The 17455-nt window shown below is 32.9% G+C and overlaps 1 protein-coding gene and 1 non-coding gene across 2 annotated transcripts; one reads left to right on the top strand and one right to left on the bottom strand.

Moving 5' to 3' along the window:
- Window positions 1–3493: 3493 nt before the first annotated feature.
- Window positions 3494–7598, bottom strand: LOC147393177 (uncharacterized). Its single transcript, XM_086455070.1, has 6 exons — window positions 7310–7598; window positions 6636–7112; window positions 6000–6203; window positions 4706–4964; window positions 3847–4381; window positions 3494–3763 (listed from the first exon to the last, which is right to left on the bottom strand). Exons 1-6 carry the CDS (start codon window positions 7596–7598, stop codon window positions 3494–3496), a joined length of 2034 nt encoding a protein of 677 aa, XP_086311196.1.
- Window positions 7599–8062: 464 nt separating this feature from the next.
- Window positions 8063–8169, top strand: LOC147393176 (small nucleolar RNA R71). Its single transcript, XR_015182470.1, has one exon. It is a non-coding gene; the product is annotated as a small nucleolar RNA R71 (small nucleolar RNA).
- Window positions 8170–17455: the final 9286 nt, after the last annotated feature.

Here is a 17455-nt window from a genome sequence, read left to right as displayed (position 1 = left end):
TTTTTAAAAAATAATTAAAAAAAATGTTAAAAAAAAAAAAAAAAAAAAAAACGTTTAAACAAAATTAAAAAATAAAAAGGTTTAAAAAAATTTAAAAAAAATAAAAAATGTTATTAAAAAAAAAAAAAAAAAAAAATGTTTTAAAAAAAAATTTAAAAATTTTTTAAAAAAAAGTTTAAAAAAAAAAAAAAAAAAAACGATTTTAAAAATAAAAAAAATTTAAAAAAAAAAACTTAAATTTTTTTTTTTTAAAAGTTAAAAAAAAAATAAAAAAAAAATAAAAACGCTAAAAAAATTAAAAAAGTAAAAAACAAAAAAAAAACATTTAAAAAAAATAAAAAAAAGACGTTTGACAAAAAATGTTTGAAAAAAATTAAAAAAAAAACTTTAAAAAAAATTAAAAAATTAAAAAAAAATGTTTTTAAAAAAATAAAAAACGTAACTAAAAAATAAAACATAAAAAAATATTTTTAAAAAATAAAAATTAAAATAAAATGTTTAAAAAAAAAGACGTTAAAAAACCATAATAATAAATAAATAATTAAAAAATAATAAACGTTTTTAATATATATATATATAATATATATATAATATATATATATATTATATATATATATATATATATATATATAAACGTTAAAAAATCATAAGCAAAAAAACATTAAAATTTTTTTTGAAAATTAAAAAAAAAAACGTTTAGAAGAAAAAAAAAAAAAAAAAAAACGTTTAAAAATAATCAAAAAATTAAAAAAAAAAACTTTAAAAAAAAAAAAGTTATAACTCTTAATTCTACAATTATCAATCTACTCTCAATTCAATATTCATAGATTCCCAAATTATTTTGAATTGCGCAAAATGGACCGTTGATTGGACTATGATAAAAAAAAAATTCCTCCTTGCTTATTTTGATTTTGGATCATATTGATTATTTTTTTTGCTATAAATTTTTGCCCATCTAACATGCTATGATCTTGATATACATATCCTTGATGTACACACCTTGATTCGATCTAGATGTTATGAATATTGTGTGTATTTCTTGATTAATAATTGGAATTCATATTCTTGTGATTGGGTCTAGCCCATAGGCCCATTTATCTGAAAAAAAGTCCCGAGCACACCCCACCCTACTTTGCATACACCACTAACACGCTTATTTATTGCATTGCACGCTTGCACGTCCCTAATAGCCAACGTGGCACTAGTGCGTGGCCCGGTCTCTTCGGAGATGCGATGTCATTCATGAAAATCACAACTCCAGTTACGTACCTTAGGGTATATCAAACTGGGGCATCAGTACCATCTGATCAGGTGACTCTGAAAGGTATATCGATGCACCCAGATTGGAGCGACCTAAGCTTTTGACTTATTGTAAGCCGCACAGTCACATGTCCTGTTTGCCAATATAGTACTAGTACGTGGTCGGTCCCCTCGTGGGATGCTAAACATTTATGAAAGCTTCAACTCTTGACCCGTACCCATAGGTATATCAAAATGATCCAAGTACATCAATTGCACTTCTTGGTCAAAACCAGTACTTAAGCGAGATCCTACTCTGATGTACTATGGTACTAGGAGGATAGACTACGTCTATTCTAGAAAAGAGGTGATTTAAAAGTGCCTTTACTCAAGTATCGCGCGCCACCTCTCATCTGGGGATTAAACTGGTTGTTTTTTATTTCAGGAAAGTGAGTTGAAGTTTTAGATTATCACCTATACGGTATATCAAACCAAGTCACCACGTACCGTTTGATTGAGTACGCTCGAAAGGTATATAGGTGTACTTGGGTAAGGGTGGCCAGATAAAAATGCATTGCACGTAGTAAGCTTAGAGTCTAGAAACCTTTCCTGTAGGTCACGAGTCGAACTTATCGTGGGTGTTCCCGGGTTGTTCATTGAATGGGACCTTATGATTGATGAATGTATGTGAATGATGTAAATGTGTAGATCAGAACATATGGTTGTCCTTAAGTTTTTGTTTTACCTGATTAAAATGGGTGCACCGATCCAATAAAGAATCCATCTTTTGCAATGACCCAGTCCATCTCGATCCAACAATCATGATGGGCCGGGCCATTTGGGTCAAAATAGAAATCAAATTCTTTTCTAAATTCGGGGTTCAACCTATTTTCAAAGACGAAAAATGGTTTACAAAAGGAAAGTATTTTCCAGAAAAAGTATTTTCCAAAATAAGTGCTCCCTAGGAAAAAAATGTTTCCCAGAAAATGTTCTTCAAAAGAAAAATATTTTTCAGAAGAAAATGTTTTCCAAAGGAAAAGAAGAAAGAAAATGATTTACAAAAAATCTATTTTTGGCATGGACCTAGAAAATTACTAAAATGTATTTTTCTAAAAAAGGATAAAATGATTTGTCAAAAAAATCAAATTTGTTGAAAGTTGTTATTCAATGAAAATATTATTTGTCAATGATTTTCAATAATTCAATAAAATCATTTTTATTTTTAAAATAATCATTGCATAAATGAATTGTTTAATGGATTAGTACACAGAATTCAATAGAATCTCAGGGTTCATTTAAAATGTTATTAAGGGGGGGGGGGGGGTAACACTGGAATTCACTTTTGATAGGATTATCATTGCGCCCAAACTCAAGCGTCCATCGTCTAACTAAGGTTGTAAATCTGGTCTGTTAGAACAAACGTCAATATCAAGTCAACAGTCAGAAATGGCCTCGAAAATTTTCAAAATTACACAGTTGTTCCTTAAAGATCATAGTACATCAGTCCTACCGGTTGTAAGCAATATCTCGAGTCCATAGTTGTAATCAAGCCTGTTGTGGGTACTTGTCACAAGTTTTCATGAATCATGTAGTTTAGCTTTAATCAATTTTTTTTTATTAATCATCAGGGTCATGTCTTCTTTAGATTGAGTCTACTATTTTCTATGAGTCGAGTTCGTTTGCCAAGTCTAAAACGACGTCTGTCGCCCCATTTGAATAAAAGAAATTTTTGAATACCTCGAGCACATTAACGAATTAACTACTAATCTGACTTCAAGAATAGATTTCTTTCCTGAGCAATAAGATAAGAGTCGGGCTCAACTTTTAATCGAGAAAACAAAGGTCATTGACTTCAGAACAAAAAATATCCAAGAAATTCAAATAGAAACCATCCTATCCCTAGAGGAATACGAGGGGATAATGAATTTACTCAGAAATTTTAAAAGACAAGTTCGCGTGGTTTATGAGGATATGTTAGGATGTAAGCTTGGATGTTATTAGACACGGAATAAATACACTCCATAAAATGGAAATACCAATGAGATCAACTAAAACTAAAATAAAATGAAATAAACTAATGAAATCCTAAATCCTTGAAATTTTAATTTTAATTTTTTGAAAATAAATCGGGTTACCTCCCGAGAAACGCTAAAATTTAAGTCTTTAGCTAGACTTTCTTGAATCTTCACTTCGGAATTGAGAGCAAAATGGATACCCGCTCGGTATTAAAGTTCCCTCCGAAGTAGTGCTTTAATCACTGCCCGTTTACTGTAAAAATCCCTTTCGTCGGATGCTTGACTTCTATTGCCCCCGATGGTAAGACCTTGTTGATAGTGAAAAGACTGGACCACCGTGATCTTAATTTTTCTGGAAAAAGTTTAAGTCTTGAATTGAAGAGGAGAACTTGTTGTCCTTCTTTGAATTCCCGTTTGTGAATATGCCTATCATGCCATCTCTTCGTCTTTTCCTTATAGATCCTAGCATTCTCATAAGCATCATTCCGGAACTCTTCCATCTCATTTAGCTGCAACAGTTTCTTCTCCCCTACAGCTTGTAAATTGAAATTCAAGAACTTAACAGTCCAATATGATCTATGTTCCAACTAACTGGGAGATGACAAGATTTTCCATAAACCAATTGATATGGAGACATTCCAATAGGTGTCTTGAACGCTGTCTGGTAGGCCCATAGAGCATCATCCAATTTGCTTGACCAATCCTTCCTTGAAGAATTGACTGTTTTCTCTAGAATCCTTTTTAGCTCATGGTTGGATACCTCAACTTGACCACTTATCTGCTGATGATAAGGTGTAGCCACCCTATGTGTCACTTCATATTTGCTCAGAAGTGAATCAAATTGTTTGTAACTGAAGTGTGATCCTCTATCACTTATGATAGCTCTTGGTGTTCCGAATCTTGCAAAAATATACTTCTTCAAAAATCTCACAACCACCCGAGCATCAATGGTTGGCAATGCTACAGCTTCAACCCACTTGGAGACATAATCTATAGCAACTAAAATAAAACGATTAGAAAAAGAAGATGGAAAAGGACCCATAAAATCAATACCCCAAACATCAAACAATTCAATTTCCAAAATATTTGTTAGAGGCATCTCATTTTTCCTAGATATATTTCCAATCCTTTGAAATTTATCACAATTGGAAATAAAATTATATGAATCTTTAAAACGAGTAGGCTAATAAAATCCTGATTGTAAAATTTTTACTGCTGTCTTGGTTGCTCCAAAGTGTCCTCCAACTTCGCGAGAATGACAATGTTGAAGAATACTCTCCATCTCCTCTTCCGGCACACAACTTCTAGTTATACGATCACCACATATCTTGTAAAGGAATGGATCATCCCATATGAAATACTTAATATCTTAAAAGAACTTCTTCCTCCTTTGGTGGGTGAGTTCGGTAGGCACAATCCCCCTAGCCAAATAGTTGACAAAATCAGCATACCACGGGCGTTCTCCAACTGCAAACAGTTGCTCATCCGGAAATTTCTCATTAATATCTCCATCAACTTCTTTATTTGGCTGTACATGGTCCATCCTAGAAAGATGATCTGCAACTACATTTTCGGTTCCTTTCTTGTCCTTGATTTCCAAGTAAAATTCCTGTAAAAGTAAAATCCACTTAGCAACCTTGGCTTTGCATCTTTTTTTAGCAAATAAATACCTCAAAGCCGAATGATCGGTGTAGACAATCACTTTAGAACCTATTAAATAAAATCGAAATTTGTCAAAAGGATAAACAACTACTAAAAGCTCTTTTTGGTAGTTGCATAATTTAATTGAGCCTCATTTAAAACTTTGCTAGCATAGTAAATCACATGAAAGACCTTATTTCTTCGTTGCCCTAAAACAGCACCTATAGCATATTCACTAGCATCACACATCAAAGTAAAAGGCAATTTCCAATCGGGTGCAGCAATAATAGGAGAAGATATCAATTTCACTTTAAGAGTTTCAAAAGCATCTAAACATTCTTTAGAAAAATAAAAAATTGCATCTTTTACCAACAATTCACAAAGAGGTTTAGTAATTTTAGAAAAATCTTTAATAAATCTCCTGTAAAATCCTGCATGTCCAAGAAAACTTCTAACTCCCTTAACATTGATAGGCGGTGGAAGCTTCTCAATTACATCAATTTTTGCTCGGTCCACCTCAATTCCTTTAATAGAAATTCGATGTCCCAACACAATTCCTTCTTTTACCATAAAATGACATTTTTCCCAATTCAAGACCAAGTTTGTGTCAACACATCGCTGCAAAACCAAAGAGTGATTAGAAAGAAAATTATCAAAAGAAGAACCAAAAATAGAAAAATCATCCATGAACACTTCAATGTATTTTTCAACCATATAGGAAAAAATTGACATCATGCAACATTGAAAAGTAGTAGGGACGTTGCACAATACGAATGTCATTCTTCTATAAGCAAAGGTTCCATATGGACATGTAAAAATGGTATTATCTTGATCCTCCGATGCTATTGGAATTTGATTATAGCCTGAATATCCATCTAAGAAACAATAATAGTCATGCCCGGAAAGTCTCTCCACCATTTGGTCAATGAAGGGTTCTTGTGGCATCATTGAGTTTCTGGTAATCTGTACAAACTCTCCATCCGGTCACCGTTATTGTGGGTATAAGCTCATTGTTGTCATTCTTCACTACGGTCATACCACCTTTCTTAGGAACCACTTGGACCGGACTTACCCATGAACTATCCGAGATTGGATAAATTATACCTGCATCCATAAGCTTCACAGCCTCCTTTTTCACCACTTCTTGCATGGAAGGATTTAATCTTCTTTGAGGTTGCACCAATAGCTTGTAGCTCTCTTCCATCAAAATCTTGTGCATACAAATAGATGGGCTAATTCCCTTGATATCATCAATAGTCCATCCAATAGCTTTCTTATACTCCCTTAAAACCCTCAATAACTTTTTCTCTTCCAAATCATTCAAAGAAGAGTTAATAATAACATTATACTAACAAGACTCTTCTAAAAAAACATACCTAAGATGTGATGGTAATTGTTTAAGTTCAATTTTAGGAGGTTCCTTTTTAGATGATGGTTCATTAACATGCATAGCTCCTAACTCTTTAAATTTAAGTTTTTTTGGAAACTCACAAAGTGGCAAAGCATCAAGATTATTCACACATTCAATTATATCTTTGTCATCACTTAGAGTTCCTAAAGTTTTACCATTTAATATGCAATTTTTCAAAGGTAAGGGAGGAAAAGATTCATTAAAATTTTCAGCTACTACCCTATCCAAAACACTTATTGCAAAACATGCATCAACATCGGAAGGAAATTTCATAGCCTCAAAAACATTAAAAGTTACTTGTTCATCTTGAACCCTTAAAATCAACTTACCTTGATGAACATCTATGAGAGTTCTACCTGTAGCGAGGAAAGGTCTTCCCAATTTGAGTGGAACATCCTTGTCTTCTTCCATATCCAAAATGATAAAATCAGCAGGAAATATGAATTTGTCCACTTTTACCAAAACATCCTCAATAATGCCTCTAGGATGCTTGATAGATCTATCTACAAGCTGCAAGGATACCGTAATAGGCTTCACTTCTCCTAAACCGAGTTTTCTGAAAATAGAGAGAAGCATCAAATTAATACTTGCACCAAGATCACATAAAACTCTATCAAAATTAAAATCACCAATAGTGCAAGGAATAGTGAAACTCCCTGGATCTTTTAGCTTTTGGGGAAGCTTTCTTTGAAGAATAGCACTACATTTTTCCGTGAGCATAACCTTCTCATTATCCACCAATTTTCTTTTGTTTGATAGAATCTCCTTTAAGAACTTAGCATATTTCGACATTTGCTCCAGCATATCTACAAAAGGAAGATTAATATGTAAGCTTTTAAAAATATCAATAAATTTAGAAAATTACTTATCTAAATTTTTCTTTCGCAATCTTTGAGGAAAAGGAATGGGATTAGAAGATGGTTGTGGAATAGGTTGTTGAATAGGAGCGGTAGCATCTTGATCTTAGGAAGAGCAGTTTCATCCTCATTTGCTTACTTGCTACCCCTCTTTGATTGTTCTAACTCCTTCCCACTTCTAAGAGTTATAGCTTTCACATGCTCTTTGGGATTCTTCTTAGTATTACTTGGGAGTGCTCCTTGATCTCTTTCCGTCAATAGCTTGGAAATCTCTCCAACTTGATGTTCAAGATTGCGAATACTTACACCTTGATTTCTGAAATTGGCTTGGGTATCATCAATGAATGCATTGGTCTTTTGCATGAATTGGGTGAAAACCTCTTTCATGGTTGGCTTCTTCTCTTGAGATTGAAAAGAAGAAGGCGGTTTTTGCATATTCGCATTGTTGCTCTATGAGAAGTTAGGATGATTCCTCCACCCTTGATTGTAGTAATTGGAGTTAGGATTGTATTGTCTTTGATTGTTGGTCACATAATTCACTTGTTCGAAAGAATTTACTTCATATGGGCCTTGACACTCCAAAGTAGGATGATTCCCTGCACAATTATCACAAACTACATTAGAAACTGCAGCAACATTCATTTTTTTTAAAATTATTATTTAAAATAGCAACTTGAGCAGTCAAATTAGTAAAAACATCAATGTCATGAACTCCGACTGTCCTTTTCTGTGCATTCCTATCAGATTTCAGGAAGTTGTTACTAGCCATGACTTCAATAAGTTCATATCCTTCTTCCGGTGTCTTGTTGAAGAATGCTCCTCCACTTGCTGCATCCACCATGGTTTGAGTGTTTGAGAGCAAACCGTTATAAAACGTTTGCACTTGCATCCATAACGGTAGTTCATGGTGCGGGCACTTCCTTAAGAGATCTTTAAACCTCTCCCAAACTTCATAGAGAGATTCTTGATCTTGTTATAGAAAATTGGTTATATCGTTCCTCATCTTCGTAGATTTCGCTGGTGGAAAGTGCTTAGTCAGAAAGGCATTAACCAGTCCATCCCATGTAGTAATGGTTCCTGAATGTAGTGAGGTCAACCATGCCTTAGCCTTGTTGTTCAATGAGAACGGAAACAAACGCAGTCTTATGGCATCATCAGTCACCCCATTGTGCTTGAATATATCACAAATTTCCAAAAAATTTGCAATATGCAGATTTGGATCATCATTAGCCAACCCCCCAAATTGAACTGAAGATTGTATCATCTGAATGATGGCAGGCTTGATCTCAAAGTTGTTTGCTTGAATAGGTGGCCTTCGAATGCTAGAGACACCCACATTAGGAATAGAGTAATCCTTTAGTACTCTATTCGGGACTGCATCTCCACCACCACCATTATTCTCTTCTTCCGCCATTGCTAAAACTCCTTGTTTAGCTCTTTGCTTGCGCTCCCTATTTAGCCTTCTAAGTGTCTTATTGATATCAAAGTCGATTGGCACTAAATCCAAGCTACTTGTCCGTCTCATACATTAAGAAAAATCTGAAAAGAGAAAAATGAATAAAATATGAATAAATAAAAATCAAATTAGCAATAAAAGCAATTGGTATTAATATTAGTAATCTTTAATCCCCGGCAGCGGCGCCAAAAACTTGATGCATTTGATTTATGCTAGCAAGTGCACTAATCGTTTCAAGTACTAATATAAGATATCGTTCCCACGAGGATTAAGTTACTAAGTACCAAAAATAATCACTTAAATTACTATTTGATGAATCGAGAATTGTAGAATTGCAAATTGAAATAACAATGAAATAAGAAAGAATGGATTCTTATGGATTAAAAACCTAGGGCTTTCGACTTCACTACAGATACTCCTACGTAATTGATTATTCAAAGTACTTCCTGCTTTGCCTTATTTGAAAGTTTAATTCCCTATACTAACTAGTGTTTTCTCTCGAAATACGCTAGATTACTCCTTTAAATATTAACTCAGCATATCTCTATGTGAATTTAAATACCAAAGAGTCATAAAATCTGTGGAATTATCGTAAACTGAATTACTAACCTCTTAGAACATGCTAAAGTACCTCTACCATTCATTCATTCCAACGTTATCTATTTTATTGATCTGACCTAGATTCTAATTCTCGTTATAAACCTAGATCAATAAATCAATCAAAACTTTAGCCTTCAGAATTGACAGCATTAAACTCAAAATAGACACACAAATAAGTAATTGCAAAACAAAGAATTGAATTTGAGTAGAACAACTACGAAATTGTATCTGAGTTACATCTCAACTCTAGAAACGAAATTTAGTTCATAACGAAATACGAAACAAACATCTTGAAATTAAACATAGAAGAAAGGAAGAATAAACCCGTAAAATTTGAGATTGTCGTAGCAATCACTTGATCTCCTCTCCCTCTTCTTCTCTAGCCTCCAAGATATCCATAAATCCTAAAAAATCAACTACTTATAGTCTCCATACGTTTTGAATACAATTGGGGTTAAATCCCCTTTAAATTGGATTAAACGATATGATAACAACACGAGGCGAAGTGCAGAAAAGGAATTGTGCCGCGCGCCGCGGCAGGCATGTACCCACCGCTGCAGCGGCTAGCTTCTGTCTTGGGGTCTTTGTTGATTTAAATACGAGCGCCGCAGCGGACTTGTATCCACTGCAGCGGCTGCGTTTGCCTCTTGTACTCCATTATCCGAAACTTCATCTTTTCTTTCGATTTCACCCCGAATTGCTTCCTTTTCGTATTCTTGACCATTTATTACCTAAAACAATAAAAAGAACGATTACTAAATAAAATCACTCTCAAATTAGCAATATGTTAAGTAAAATTACATAGAATAAGTCGTTACAAACCGACTTATCAGTCACGCTACACTAAGCTCTCTCAAGATGGTCCCGTAACTTCCATGAAGGGGAAACTAAATTTGAAATTTAAAATTGACGAGGGAAAAAGAAAAAAATATATATTGCATGACATGATTTGAAGCGTTAATCATTCTAAAAAAGAAAAATAATAAATTATCCAAGATTTCAAACGAGCTCCATGCCATGAAGTCAAAGATTTCAAAAAGGCTAACCCTGTCAGACCCCGTGTTTGGGTAGCCACAAAAAACCATCAACATATCTGACGTCTTCAATCATCTTGCAATGAATCATTTCGAGTTCTCACAAATAAGGGTCCAGTCTATTATTTGCAGTTCTTTGCAAGCCACTCTTGCAAAAAGAGGCAGCTGTAAACACCTGAATTTGCACGAACCCATTAGGAAAACCCAATTTTCTTGAATTGACTTCGATTAAGAATTTAAGCCTCTCAACGGGCCCGCATTGCCACTTGGTTTCATTTTCATGCATACATGCATCATGTCATAAAGTTTGCATCATCAACCTTGTCCCTAATCCGAATCCATCACCCATACCCTAACCTAAGTCCATACACAAAGTCCATATCCTAATCAAGCAAAGTCACCTCAAGACCTTAGCCTATTATCCATAAACAAAACCTAATGCTAATCTAAACCCATTATCCAAATCCATTTCCTAGTCCAACCTAAGCCCAAGACAAAGTCCATTCCCTAAGTCCTAAACCAAGTCCACTATAAGTTCAACACGAAGCCCATTCTCTCACATACCCTCAAGAGGTGACAACTGTTGATTTCCCATAAGTCTTCAATTATTAATGTATTATCTGATTGGAGAGTTAACTCCCCTTTGTAAAAATTCAAGAATGTCCTTCCCAAAAAGGTTAGTCAAACCAAAAAGGTTCTTGGGTCTTTGATAACAATCTATAAAGTTGAGAGAACTTTCAATCATACCCTCAAAAGGTTGGGAATTTTCAAGTACATACATAGAGCTCTCTCATTAGTCCATTTCAAAATTATACTTCCACCCCTTGCTTTATGAGTTATTTACAAATGAACCAAGGCCTACTTTTCACCTACCACTTCACCTTTACCCATGCCATTCTCCTACTCACCCTCCCAAAAGTACTTTTGTTCTCCTATTGGTCCCATTTCAAAAACATACATCCACCCTTACTTTATGAGTTATTTACAAATGAACCAAGATATACTTTTCACTTACCACTCCACCATTACACATGTCACTCTCCTATTTACCCTCTCAAAAGTGATTTTCATTCTCTCATCTCTATTTATCAAAAAATCAAAGATCAAAGAATACTTTTTGGATTTCTTCACAAATGTCATCTTTATCATCATACAAATGAAAAATTCAAAAAGAAATAACCTAAACCTCATGTCCATTCTCTTTATTTTTAGGATTGGACCACTTTATCCCCAAAAGTCCTCCAAAAACTCTATAAATACCCCTACTTTCTATGAACAATTCATGTTCTCAAACCTCCATTTCTCAATTTAAAACTCTACCAAAATCACTACTCATTCTCCCGTCTTCTAATTTCAATCACTCAACCATTAACCATCTCATTCAACTCTCAATTCTACCTCTCAAAGTTCAAGTTCATCAAGGGACAAGGTGGGATTTTAAGATGTGATCTATTTATTTCAAAGTTTGCATTCTCTTCTTCTAACCCTCTCATTTTTTTTTTATTTTTATAAATCCCTAAGATGTAATGCGTACCTTCTCCATCCCTGGTAGATTGGACTAAGATTCGTTGAAAGGATGGGGGTTGAAGCCTGAAATCACCTCGACCCCCGCCGTTCGCTAAATAGAGGATAGGGGTCCGATCTACGAATCTCAAGAATTTTAAATGAATAGGGAGTCGCCACCTAGTTTAGGTCTAGGAACCAAAATTAACTCCAAATGGATATGGGTTGGTCCACGGATTAGAGAGATGGGTAAGGGGTCAAATTACGGATTTCGAAAGGTGTTAGGCACCGAACCCGTCCGATCGAAATGATCGGTCTCTACTACGATCCAAAACTAACCTATGGTCAACGGGATTAGACTAGGATCAAGACCATGGTCCAATCATCATCATCAGTTTATGTCTGGTTTGCCAAACGAATCTTATGGTTAAGATAATTACTTAGATTCTTGAATTTCGCATAAAAGGAATCCCACGATTTAATAAGGCTTACGTGGCACCAAAAATTAATGGATCAATTCGATCACATTTTGAATAGTATGAAATCAATTCTCAATGCCACGTATACAACATTAGTGAATTGGCTCATTGACGACATTTTATTAAAGAAATTTGATTTTGGAATCGTCACGTACATCCTAAAATCAATGAGTCAACCCACACAAATTTTTTTTTAATCAAAGAAATCTTGATTTTTTGAAATGCCACGTATATTAAAATCAGTTAATCGACTCACAAATTTTTTATCAAAGAAACTCGATTTTTGAAATGCTACGTGTATTAAAATCAATGAGTCGACTTACATGCCTTATTTTGTAAAAAATCTCAATTTGGAATTTCCAATGCACAAAAAAAAATCAGTGAGTTGACTCATACGTCAATTTCATAGAAAACATCGATTTTAAATTTTCAATGTATACAAAATCAGTGAGTTAGCTCACATATCTATTTTATAGAGAAAAAAAATCGATCCAAATTTCTAATGTAACCAAAATCAGTGAGTCAACTCAATTATTTTGATAAAGGAAATTTTGATTTTTCAAAATCGTCACGTGCGTCAAAATCATTAAATTAACCCACATATCCATTTTATAGAAAAAAAAAATCGATTCAAATTTCTAATGTACCCAAAATCAGTGAGTAGACTCAATAATTTTGATGAAGAAATTTTGATTTTTCAAAATCGTCACGTGCGACAAAATCATTGAATTGACTCACATATCCATTTTATAGAAAACAAAAATCGATTCAAATTTCTAATGTACCCAAAATCAGTGAGTAGACTCAATAATTTTGATGAAGAAAATTTTTATTTTCCAAAATTGTCACGTGTGTCAAAATCATTGAATTAGCTCACATATCCATTTTTATAGAAAACAAATCGATTCAAATTTCTAATATTCCCAAAATCAGTGAGTCAACTCAATAATTTTGATCAAGGAAATTTTGATTTTCCAAAATTTCATGTGCGTCAAAATCATTGAATTAACCCACATATCCATTTTATAGAAAATAAAAATCAATTCAAATTTCTAATGTACCCAAAATCAGTGAGTAGACTCAATAATTTTGATGAAGAAAATTTTGATTTTTCAAAATTGTCACGCGTGTCAGAATCATTGAATTAACTCACATATCCATTTTTATAGAAAACAAATTGATTCAAATTTCTAATGTACCCAAAATCAGTGAGTCAACTCAATAATTTTGATCAAGGAAATTTTGATTTTCCAAAATCGCTACGTGCGGCAAAATCATTGAATTAACTCACATATCCATCTTATAGAAAATAAATCGATTTAAATTTCTAATGTGCCTAAAATCCGTGAGTAGACTCAATAATTTTGATTAAGGAAATTTTGATTTTTCAAAATCACCACGTGCAGCAAAATCATTGAATTAACTCACATATTATTTTATAAAAAAAATAAATCGATTCAAATTTCTAATGTACCCACAATCAATGAGTCAGCTCAACAATTTTGATTAAGGAAATTTTGATTTTTCAAAATCGTCACGTGCGCCAAACTTAATGAATTAGCCTATACATTTCACAAAATCAACGAATTGATCCATTAATATTACAAAATTAGAAAATCGATCCGATAATATTAATAATCAATTGGTTGATAAATCAATATTTCAAAAAATTTAGAAAATTTCCATTAGTGCCATGTACACCTAAAAAATCAAGGAATCCATTCGGATACATAAAAAAATTATGAAGTCAAGAATAAATAAATGAAATAAATAAAGTAAAAAAAAAAGAAAAATTACTTTTGTCGAATGATTTTGGATGCTTGGATTCCTTCAACAAAAACTCGAAATAGCTTATGAGTAGTGCCATGATCTTGCGAGTTTGATGTGTGAATCTTTCTCCAAAATCAAAATTTTTTCTTTGAGGATAACGAAGAAGATGTTAATGGAGGTGAGGCTATGGTTAATTTTTTTTTTCGATGGTAAAGAGAGAAGGAGAGAGGAGTTGAGGATGTTAATGGAAAATAAGATGTGATTTTTTTTTTATTTTTTTAGAAGGAAGAAAAAGGTTGTGGGTTTAATGGTGAAAAAAAATGTTGCTGTTTTTTTAAAGGGTAGCCTCAAAAACATTTTCCCCATTTTCAATGGTTCCTTTGATCCTCTTTTATGGTAGTTCTACCATCAAACATGAGAGAGGGAGAAATGGAAGTGATGGTGGAGGATATGGGTAGTTATGAGAAGTTGGAGAGAGGGAGATGGAGGATATGGGGAAAAGAGAGTTGGAGAAGAAAATGTGTGTCCACGTATTTTCTTTCTTCTTTTTTATTTTTTTATTTTTTTTAATTTTTGGAGAATTGGGGGTGGTGATCCCACGCTACTCGCCTTAATGATCTCTCATAGACCATTAAATTGATTAGTTGGTTGGAATTCGATTTTAATTCAATCGGATTTGGATTTCAATTTGATCAAGTGGATTTTTTTTTTGTTGATTGATTTAATTTTGAATTCGATTGATCGATTTTAGTTTTGAATTTGGTTAATCGATTTTAATTGTTTGATTGGATTTTAATTTCAATGTTAATCGATAGATTGAATTTTGATTTAAAAGTTAGATGGATTTTAATTTTCACTTTGCTTAATCAATTAAATTTTAATTTGACTTTTGTTTGATTATGATTTGATTTTGAATTTTTTTAATTTGATTTTGAATTTCAATTTGATTTTAAAATTTGATTTGATTGATTCAATTTTAATTTGATTTTGATTGGTTGATCGATTTGATTGATTCTAATGATTTTCAACTTGATTTTCAATTTAATTTTGAATTGAATTTAGATTGGTTTTTGTCGATACTTTAATTTGATATTTAAATTTTGATTTTGATTTTGTATTTCAATTTGATTTTAAAATTTGATTTGATTGATTCAATTTTAATTTAATTTTGATTTTGTATTTTAATTGATTGATTAATTGAATTTTGATTTGATCGAATGTATTTTAATTGGTCGATTTGGTTGATTGATTTTAAAATTCAATTTTACATTTTGATCGGTTGAATGATTTTTAACTTGATTTTCAAATTTTTTTTTTTTTTGATTTTGTATTTTTAATCGGTTTCTTGATTTTTAATTTAAATATGATTGTTATTTTGTATTTTAATTGAAATTTAATTTGATTTTACGATTTTAAATTTTGGATTTAAAATTGGATCTTAGTTAAATTTTAGTTTAATTTTCAATTTAAATTTTATTTTGGTTTAATTTTTTATTTGAATTTTATTTTCGTAGAGATCAAGGTCTCTATGTTAGAGTTGGATGTTAAGGGGCGTTTTGGTCACTTTTACGATTTTTGACGATTTTTCTTGAATTTTTCTATTTTCATCGATTTGGGTCCCGTTAGACTCGAAATGACATTCTGAGTGCAATGGAGATACTTTCGAGATTTTCCGGAGGTCCGAGGTATATGAGGGGTATTTTGGTCTTTTAGCGATTTTTACAGATTTTTCTCGAATTTCTCTGTTTTCATTGATTTGAGTCTCGTTAGACTCGAAATCACATTTTGAGTGCAATGGAAGTACTTTCGAGACTTTTCAGAGATCTGAGATTTAGGAAGGGTATTTTCGTCATTTTGATGATTTTTTACAGATTTTTTTGAATTTTATCGTAAGGTTTCTTTCAGTAACTGTGTGAGTATTTTTAAGTTCTAAAATTATATTTTTCTAGCGTAGCGAGGTCTCTAAGTTATCGAATTGTGTAACGAACCTATGCGTACGTGCTTACCAGGTCGGGTGTAAGGTGTAGCGATCCTGAGCGTGCGTAAATTTCTAGGTCGAGTAGTGACGAGTAGGGGGGATGAAAAGACTAGAAACGGAACGATTCAAGCAATACTCACAAGCCTTCGAGTTCTTTTATATTCATCATTAGGAATCCACAAAATTGGGTGACGAATTGTTGAATTAGGCAGATGCAATAATGGGGTGTCTACAAAGTCCCTTTTACCTCAATCTCATGCATCACATTATACACAATACACACACACACACACACACACATATGTATGGTAATGATGAAGCAATGTGTCACTTTCTTAACGGGGTGAAACACTAAGTTTTATTCATGCATACATGCATCAAGGTTGTGGCCTCAAGGTAACTCCATCATGGAGCCTCTTTAAAAGTTAAAACCAACATTCATATCCATAAAAAAATATGGCTACATGGGTCATCATTCTCCATAGGATATCCCTAAGTTCACATTAAAATCAAAACCGTTTTATAAGGGGATATTTTCACTCAATGCACACACCATCCTAGCATGCATCTTCATGCATTTTCTATCTATGTTCTTAAGATTTTTTTAAAAATGGTCAAGTAAGGTAACCACCTTTAGTGGAGAGGATGGGATGCCTAACACCTTCCCCATCCTCTAACCAGACCTCCTTACCTAGATCTTAGGTAGACCTTGTCCTTTCCAACACATGAGAGTCATTACGATGCCATAAAAAAATGATTTTCAAAAAAATCAATTTGGGTGCCCATTCACACCCATTTCTAAAAAAGAATGGTGGCGACTCCAAACAATGTAGCATTGAGGTTCATAACGAACATTTCATGTCTACACACTTGAAGAATATTTATGCCTTCGAATGTTTTCCATGATCTCAATGAACTTTAGAAGTTATTTGATTGTTACTCAAGATGAAATCCTAGGTTGTACTTGATTAGGAAAATGATTTAGGCTGTTATTGGATCCATTGAGCTTTTTAAAGCTTACCTGTGTTGATTTTATCACTAGTCGTCCCCATTGAGCCTTGTTTCCCATTTTCTTTGGCACTTATTGTTTTAACCAATCCTTTTTGTTTAATTTTTCCAAAATTTGACCCATCACCTCTTAGGCATATTGATCTCTACTGGATAATGTTGAGCTATGCAAATAAAGGTGGAAGGTGAAGTTTCAATAATATTTAGTTAAGATTTTGGAAAGTACTTATGTTGAAAAAAATATATATTTGTCTCATTACTATATCCCTTCTTGTTAAATAACACTTTGAATCAAGTAAGTTTGGGGGGTGCAATGGGCTATTCCAAAAACAAGTGAAAAAAATAAGGAAAAAGTATATGATGATGAAAAAAATGAAAAAAAAATGGGTGAAATGAAGTGAAACGAGATTGAGAATGCAGGGTGACTTGATGTTGAAATGTAAGTTTGCGCTTTGTGAGAATCC

This window comes from Akebia trifoliata, chromosome 10 (genome assembly GCF_017979445.1).
Source record: "Akebia trifoliata isolate Shusen 1 chromosome 10, ASM1797944v1, whole genome shotgun sequence".
Taxonomy (NCBI): Eukaryota; Viridiplantae; Streptophyta; class Magnoliopsida; order Ranunculales; family Lardizabalaceae; genus Akebia; species Akebia trifoliata.
This window is presented reverse-complemented; position numbering and strand designations above follow the sequence as displayed.